Below are 9,125 nucleotides of genomic sequence, written 5' to 3' on the forward strand. Positions count from 1 at the left end.
AAAAATATTGTTTGTTGTTTAGATATTTTCATCATTGTATTACATTATTTATACATACAATAATACCTTGAATTTTGAATTGAAGTTGTAATTTTATTATCAAAGAAAATTTAGAAAAAAAAAAATCAATTTTGACTTACTATATTAATAAAGTGAATTCTAGCTAGTGTTTAAAAGTAGTCTCTCTATTTGAGGTTAAATAGGTTGACTAACACATTTTTTTATTTTTGTAAATGCGGAATATTAGAGTATGTTCACATTTAATGAATTGAGCTGAATTGAACTTATTAGAACTGAACTGAACTGAATATTTGATGAGTGAAGAAAATTAGGAGCTGAACTGATCGATTAAAGCTGAACTGAACTGAAATTAAATTGAAGTAAACATGCCCTTAATCATTTGTATTTATAATTATTTATAAGAAAAAAATAATATGTAAAGATAATGCACTATAAACCTACATTTACATTTTGAGATGAACAATTAAAATAATTATAAAAAAAAGTCAACATATGAAAAGTAAAAAAAAAAAAATTAACATGTTATATACTACCTCCGTTTCACATTAACCGTAACAAAGAAATTTTTTACGTCTCACATATAATACCTTGCCCTTTGTTACAATTAATGCAAATCAAAGCCTTCAAGGTTAATATACCCAAATACAAGGGCCAGAGGGGTATATGCTCCTTAAGTATTCATACATGCATCAATAATATGCCTAGAACTTGTATTACATGCATTAGCGATTACTTCTACATTCGAATTAAATTTTACATCTTCTCAAATTCTCTGTCGATCCTTCCGACAAACATTATAATTGACAAAATGAAATGGGGTATGAGTTTCTAGTGAATTGTGTAAATAAGATAACGAACTTCAAAGGAAAATGTTGATAAAATGGACTATTAAAGAGCTGGCCCCAGGGCAGGCCCATAGGATGGTCCAAATAAGAATTATTATGTTTGGTGTACATGTATGTAATATATTTATGTCATTGTTAATTAATTGCATATGGTATAAATTATAAAAGCTCATTACCAAGTTCTACAGTAGATGTCTAAAGATATCACAAAGAATGGGAAAGAGTATTGTTCATTACTCTACATTGAAGTGACTTGTTTTTGAACTAGTGGAACCCAAGATAAGAACTTTCCTTTGACCCACACCTGGATTTTTGAGTTAGTTTCAACTTACGTATACTATTAGATCTTGCAAGAAGAGTGTTAATTGAAGTTAATAGCTATGTTGCTAGCTTTTTGGGGAACAATTTGCTGAATAAATATTTCGACATTTTTGTTTTGTTTTGTTTTTTATTTTACTTATAAATTGAGTTTCATTAGAAAGGACTATCTTAACAAAATAATTCACGAGTTTTTTCAAGTTTTATGAGTTACACTATTATAAGGATTAAGAACTTATTTTACTCTTACAAATGTTCCTTTAAACTTCAATCTAATTAATTAGCAAGTTTGAATGGTGATGATGCCGATATGGATGCCTTGCATCGATGATTCAAAGGGTTGACTCTTTACCCTTATAGTCTTATCCCTTTATTTTAATATTTTAGGGTACATCTTATTTTGAAAAATAGGAGCATTTTGGTTTCACATTGTGTAACCAAAATTTTTTATTAAGTTTTCATTGTCCCAATGTCTCATATTTTTACTCCGTATAATATAATCAAGTATTAGCCATAATACAAGTATAGTTTTATTTGCTTTCTACTTATAAATCTAAGAATATACTTCGTATAAAATGTTTGAAAATCTAAGAATATACTTCCTATAAAATATTTCCTATACATCAAAATTGTTGCAGCATTTGGTTTTCCATGATTTGCAACGCAACCTTGACAGTCCATGTCAATTAAAATCATAAATTACGTACTTCACTACTTTGCGATACTCGTATTGGTATGTTGACGGTTGACCTAAAAAAAAAAACCCTTCAAGTTCTATTTTATTAATAATGTGGCAATTAATTAAAGAAGTTTAAAAGTTCAATTCTACTAATCAATAGTTATAATATGAAAAGGTTTAACTTAATAATGTTGCAATTATATAAAGACGGCAGAGTTCAAAATTTCTAGTGCATTTGAAGCAACTGGGTGAAAATCATTCTTTTGCACCAGCTAACTAAATTATTCAGTTAATGATTCTGAAATGTCCCTTCAGCTCTTAGGTTTAATCAATTTGCTTATGTTTTGTTGATCATCAACTTTATGGTAAAAACTTATATTATGAATTAGACAAATGGCCAGTACATCTTTGTTGTGCTGCAAGTTGCAAGGTTGTTGAGCATTTAATTAAGAGATCCTACATCACTATGCCATTGTTGTAGACTTGTACGTAGCTTATAATTCCTCAATTATTATTATTATTATGGCATCACCCTTTCGGTGTAATGTTTTGAGTAATGAATAATTTCAACAAATTGCAACATCTCAATCATACCTTACATTATTAATCCTGATTAGACCATTCATCATCAATAAATACATCTTTTGACAAAATTAAGCCTAATAAAACGTATTCTCATACTCCGTATTATAGTTAATATTGTACGAAGTATAAAATAATAATTGGTAGTTTTATACTTTGTATAATACATAGTCTTTTAATCACCCCAAATTATATAAAAGTCAACCTAATACTAAGTTGACTTTAAACAACCCATTTGATGTATTTAATTATATAAAGTAATCCGTTCATAAGTTCATATCATACAATTCTTGTTTAGACTTTTTTCGTAAAATCAATCACCGTTCAAACAAGAAGTTTTAGAGACAAATGGAATACACAACATTAGGAATATCATAATATGGAATATGTTTTACGGCCGTATGTATCACATTGTTTTCAGTTTTTCAACCAAAAGTTAAATAATAATCAAAGAAAAGGCTTCCATCATTAAATTTACAACTATCCTTTCATTGATGAGTAAAAATGAATGTACTCATTACAAATTGGATTATCTTTTCACCATCTACTAAACCTTAGAAAATTCCAAACCCAAAAAAAAAAAAGAAAAAGAAAAAAACAAAAGAGACAAGGTAAGGTCCCCTCAATTCCTTTTAAAAAGGCCCAAAATCCAAATGATTCTACTGTGGGCCTTCGTCTCTTTCTGCTGAATAAAGGCCCGCGCCGTCGGGTACTTCCTTTGTCTCTCTCTCATCATGTGCCCACCACCCCCTCTTTCATCTTTTTCTCATTTAATTTTTTTTTACTTTATAAAATAAAATTAGAAGAAAAAAAAAAAGATAAAAATTAAAACCGGGCATTTTCAAAGCCGTGTAAATCACTAACAGACCGGTTCAAGGACTTCTTCATTTTAGCCATCTTAGCCAGCTGCTCAGCCGCTCGCCAAGCCGACGTCGGCGTAAGCGGATCACCATTTTCATCCACCATTTGCTGGGCCACATTAGCTGCCTCTTGCTCCTTTTGTACTTGATACTGCCTCCTCCAGTGCACATGCCCCAATTCACACTCTAACCCTCTAGCGTACTCCTCGGCTGAGGTTAACCCGTTAGCCGAGGATTGTAACACCAAGGCACGAGCCGAGGTGAGGAGGTGGTGAGCACTATTAAAATCGTAGTGCTCAACCAACCGTCTTGACTCGGCTACGGCTCGGGTGTATATAAACAGGTTCCGTAGTCGCTCGATCCTCGGGTCAGAGGATCGGATTGCGTGGGGTCGCGGGACCAGTAGGGCCCGCTCCCTCCCATACATGACCTCTTGAGTCACCGGATCTTTATAACTGCAACGCACAGACATCACATGGTGGGACCCAATCGCTGACATAGGCACCTTCAGTTCTATCAACAATTCTCTCTCCTCTTCGGCGTACAAGTCCCCAAGCCGAGCCGAGTCAGAGCTCATTAAACTCGGTCTACCATTACACGAATAAACCGCCATTATCTCGGCCGAAGCTGAACCCGAAGCAAACCCGAGTTGAACCCGTAAATCCTGAACCACAACACTTAACAAACCACCCACACATTTCGCAAACGCGTCTTGTTTTGGTTCAGGAGTTCGAAACCCGAACCCGGAAGGATGAACCGGGATCTCAATATGAGCGAACCGGGTCGACGACATTTGAGACGCTCTCTGCCGTTGATTTGAACTTGGCGGATCATCTTGACCGTCGGATAAAAGAATGATACTACAAACCGGGTTTTTCTCTCTCCGATCCTCTAATACTTTTGACGCTTTTTTTAACGCTTCTCCAACGGATGTTCCTTGGCCACAACTAAGGTGGTCGATAATTTTGCGCGCAGATTTCTGCCCCTGCGAAGTCATTCTTCGCAGCGGCAGCAGTCGCTGAGGCGCGGAGGAAAACGCAACAATGGCTAACCGATCGGCGGAGCTCAACGAGGAGATGACAAGTCGCATGGCACGCTTCAGCATTTGGAGCTTAGGTCCTGTCATACTGCCACTAACATCCAGGATCGTAACAAGGTCAATTGGTGCGCGGTGGGTTGGAGATAAAATTGCCTCCGGAGTCGGAGGCGCTTTTACTCGCAACGCCACCGCGTACGTCTCGTGAGTCCGAGACCCCGAAACAACCGCAGCCTCCGGCAACAATTTCACCTCTACATGTCGTGGTGCCTTCTTGTCAACTGAGTTGTAAGGATCAATTGATGATGATTTAGTGTTGTTTGCAACAGGAGGTTTCTTCGGGGTAACAAAGAAGCCTTGGAATTCTTCGGAATCCTCTGTTTCTTCAGCTTCTGGAATGGGGTTGAACCGAGGAGATAAAAGCGGCTCGTCGTCGTTGTATGGTCTGTCTGATGATCTTTTGAGTGATTGTACTCGCTTATCCTCGAAATGAATCCTGGCGCTCCCGGTTGGCGTAGCGGGAGCGCTCATGGCAGAGGATTTAGCAGTGGTGGTGGTGGTGGTGATGGTTTTCTTATCGACAATCTGTTCCGCCTCGGAAGGGTTGTTCTTGTGGAAAGAGAGGAGAGGGACATCTTTCCATGTGATATTACAAACTGGACAGATCAAGGAACCTTGCTTCCTCACATGGGCAGCTATACATGGGAAATGAAATGCGTGTGAGCATTCCGCCGTGTAAATTGCCATCCCTTGTCCTGTTTTTACACTCTGCATACACAATCCACATCCATTCTGCAATCCCCAAAACAAAAACAAAAAATTAAGAACTAAATTTGTTCATCTCATGCAATCTTACATATATAATTTTGTACATCAGTCGTCAATTACCTTTGTAAGGCGGAGAGTGTTCTTAAGCATGGCGAAAGGAGAGCGAGGAGAAGAAGGGTTAGACCCCAACTTGCATTGGACCTTCGGACTCGGGCCGAGACTCTTACTACCACCATTGTTGGTGTTACCAGCTGTTGTGGATGCGGTGTTGTCAACGGTGGATGATGATGAGGTTCGAACGCGTAATCTAGGAGTAGAAGGATTGCTAATACTAGAAAATAAGCTTAATTTAGAGGTTTTGGGAGTAGGAGTAGGAATTGGATGAACATCAACAACTTCATTGTTGTTACGATGATGGCGATGAGTAGGTCTTTCTTTTTCTCTATCTTTTGGGATTGTTGAACAGAAGGCTTTTCTCCAACCAGTTCCCATAATAAATTTTGTTTTTGTGTTAAATTTTGGTTAAGAAAAGAAAGGAAAAAAAAAGTTGTTAATGTAGTTTTATAGGAGAGGAAAAAAGTGGATCTGATGATGATGCCAACCTAGAAGACAAAACAGAAGGAAGAATCAATGAATCATGGTATTAAAAGATGAAATGATTGACTCGGTGTGACTCACTGAGTCAGTGAACCACCCCTCTTTTGTTACTCATTTGAAAATGAAATGAAGCAAAAGATCCCTTGCTAATTTTCAAGGGGATATGATATACTCGTACTCCGTAATATGAATTGAGAAAGGAGGTTATTTTTGTGTATAGTAGGCTGAATATATAAATAAATTCATTGGAAATGGTATTTTCTTAAGGTGAAGGTAATTAAATACAGTAAAATAAAGTGGCAGATGCTGAATTGAGTTAGATTTTAAAAATTGTTTTAATGAAAATAGTCAACGGTCGGCTTCCATCTATCTCTCAAAGTCTGCACAACCACATCTGTGGCCTGTGGGCAGCTTTATATTAGCCCCATCCTCACCCCATTGTGTTTTTCAGATTTTTTGCTTCACTCTATGACTCTATGTGTTCTTATAATCAACCCACAGTATTACGGAGTATTGCACTATCTCGTATATATACTGTATGTAACTTGAGACCTTAAGTGTTACTCCGTAAATTAATTTTACAAAGTATAAAAATTAAAAAATGTACTCTCTCCGTTCCTAAATTACTTTATAATAAATATGAGTGTACATTTCAAAAGTACACTCCTATTTAATTTTTATTTTTTTCATTGTTATGCTTTGAACATCACATAATTTTAGGCGGACGTGAGAGGGAAAGTATTAATTAAAACAAAAAAAGGAGTGAGTTTGAGTGCAAACTAAGACCATGGAAGAAGGGGAAAAAAACTTTACAAATAAAAGTATAATGCTTTAAAAAAACGGAACTCAGTTTTGTTCACCTTATTTCTACTTATTTCAGGATTAATAAGTTTAGATAAGGGCTAATAAGTTCAGATAAGATAAGTTCAAGAAAAATAAGTTCAGATAAATTGTGATAAGGGTTAATCAGGGCTACTTAAGTTTAATTTATAGCTAAAATGAGTTCTAATAAGGTACAAATTCTTAAATGGACCTGATTCACACTAATTTATTGTGGATCACTATCATTAGAGAAATTATAGTTGTTTTATTAATATAAAAAAGGTTTCTATAATAATAAAAAAAAGTTCACTATGTTGAAATAAAAGTCATTTTCGTAATATATAGGCTATAAGAGGTTAATATTTTTGATGAAATATTCAATATGAATAATAAAGGTAACTATGTTAAAATTAGGGATCATAACGCCGTATTTTAAATTCACAATAACATTAAATGTTATACAAGTTTTAATAAAGGTTACTATGTTGAAAATAAGGTTACTATGTTCAAAATAAGGGTCACTATGTCCAAAATAATGTCAGTTGCGTGTGTATAAACATCTGGTCCACAATAATATTATTGTGAACCAAGTCCACGCAAGTCTTTCTGTTCAAAAGATACCTATTTACGGAGTATATTTTAAAAATATACACAATATTCCCTCTTTTTGATAAGTTGTCATCAATTTTCTTTTATTTACTTTGTACTTTTGACATAATTTTTAACAATTTCTCTCTTTCACTCTATCTCTTTAATAATTATCAACTACTTTCTCCGTTCCTATATGTTCTTTAGGTTTTTATATAAAGTGTTCCTTTTTATTCTTTACATTTAGGATGTTTCCTTTTTAAGTGAGTGAAGTATAAGACTGGGTACTCAACTTTCACAAAAGTTGCAAATAAGGTACTCAACTTTCAAAAGTGGCAAATTGGGTACTTAACTTTGGGAGAGTACCAATCGGAGAGAATATTCCGGCGAGTAACTTGTTGTATCCGGTTTCATCCGGTTTAGCAATTTTTTTATTTTTTTTGTAAATTTCGAAAACAGAGTAATGATGACATTCGTTGGTAAATGTGCGAAGATGCTTTCTCTTGTATCAAGCTGAGGAACTTGTGGCGGGAAACTATACTTCACGAAGCTTCTTTGGCAAGCTTCCCAAGATTACCCCTCCCTCCTTATTTCAGACAAGCTTTTGTCTCCCTTTTCCCTATAAAAGCAAGTAGAAAAGGGGGGGGGGCCTTCATCATTTACTCCATTAAAAAAACTCCAAAAGAAGAAAGGTGCAATTTTTAGTGGCGAATGACTTGGCCAGCCGTTGATCTCGCTGAAGAACGAGACAGGAAACTTGCAAAAAGAACCTCTGGAGAAGGTATATTCTCATTCTTTGTCTTTATGTTATTGAATTTGGTACTTGTTGGTTGTATTGTTGCTCTTAAAAGTGAATGTTTGTCTTTTTCGCATGAATAACATATGTTTTTTGTTACTTATTTTGTTGTAAAGTGTGACTTAGCTTAAACAAAGATTAAAATATTGATTACAGTGTTGAATTTTTTATTAAAAAATGGAGAAAGTAAGGTTTGTGGGTTGTATGTTGAAGAGAGGCTTAGTTTAAGTACACCTCACTAACTTTTGGTAAAAAAAAAATGTTGGCCTGGACTCTAGGTATGGACGCCCTTGCTGATGCACACCCTCTCTTCAGCCAGCAGGATGTGTTGGTGACACACATTTTCAACCGCCTGCTCTGGGAGGACCAGGAGAGTGTGGAGAGGACCTGCAAGAAGTGGCGGGTCTGGTGGCGCCTTTGTCACATGGCCTTCAGCTACCCTTTCCATGGCCCTAGGGCTTCAATTCAGGAGTGGATCCTCCACGATTTGTTGTTCAATGATGGTCGCGACCTCCATGCGTGGGTTAACAAGGACATGACCGTCTACTTTGACGGGTTCCCACTCTTGTTCAAGGAGGAGTAGTTGCAAGAGGGCGGGGGTGTCTTAGGTGCAGCATGTTAAGGCTTTTTTGGGGGATGCTGCTAGTATAAGCTTTTATGTGTTTTTTCTTTTTTTTTTTTTTCTGATGTAAGAAAAATTAACTCTGTTATGATGTAGTGGTTTTAGGTGTTTGTTCTGTCATGGCATATGTAGGTTTTTGTGGATGAAGTAGGTTTTTGTGACAAGTTATAAGATGTTGCTTGTCACTATGCCATGATAGAGTAGTAGTATTGCTAATTGTAGGTTGTAGTTGAGCCTACCTTTTGTGTGTATGTAATGGACATATTTAATGAAATGAATGAAATTACTAATTATGTATGAACTTCTGTCAATATTTGCAGCTTTACTTAGTTTATTTATGTTGTATGCACATATATATATATATATATATATATATATATATATATATATATATATATATATATATATATATATATATATATATATATATATATGGATACATAACTCAATTTACATATTAAGACAATCAACTTATGAACAATTTGGCCATGTTTGTATAACAGAACAGATGCATTTGAAGCCTTGCATAATAGTTCATCATGGTGGGGAATGGGATCAAGATGAAGGTCAACTTATATACAATGGGGGAAG

At 35.4% G+C, this 9,125-nt stretch overlaps 1 protein-coding gene across 1 annotated transcript; it reads right to left on the bottom strand.

The window, feature by feature from the left end:
* Positions 1-2,910: 2,910 nt before the first annotated feature.
* On the bottom strand, positions 2,911-5,872 carry LOC145638902 (E3 ubiquitin-protein ligase WAV3-like). Its single transcript, XM_081689959.1, has 2 exons — positions 5,230-5,872; positions 2,911-5,133 (listed from the first exon to the last, which is right to left on the bottom strand). Exons 1-2 carry the CDS (start codon positions 5,599-5,601, stop codon positions 3,271-3,273), a joined length of 2,235 nt encoding a protein of 744 aa, XP_081546085.1. The 5' UTR covers positions 5,602-5,872; the 3' UTR covers positions 2,911-3,270.
* Positions 5,873-9,125: the final 3,253 nt, after the last annotated feature.

The sequence above is a fragment of the Chenopodium album genome, chromosome 7, assembly GCF_948465745.1.
Source record: "Chenopodium album chromosome 7, dcCheAlbu1.1, whole genome shotgun sequence".
Classification (NCBI taxonomy): domain Eukaryota; kingdom Viridiplantae; phylum Streptophyta; class Magnoliopsida; order Caryophyllales; family Amaranthaceae; genus Chenopodium; species Chenopodium album.

Coding starts and splice junctions, on each gene's coding strand:
- LOC145638902 (XM_081689959.1), bottom strand. CDS start 5,601: ATGGGAACTGGTTGGAGAAAAGCCTTCTGTTCAACAATCCCAAAAGAT. Junction 5,134..5,229: donor ACACTCTCCGCCTTACAAAG/GTAATTGACGAC, acceptor TGGGGATTGCAG/AATGGATGTGGATTGTGTAT.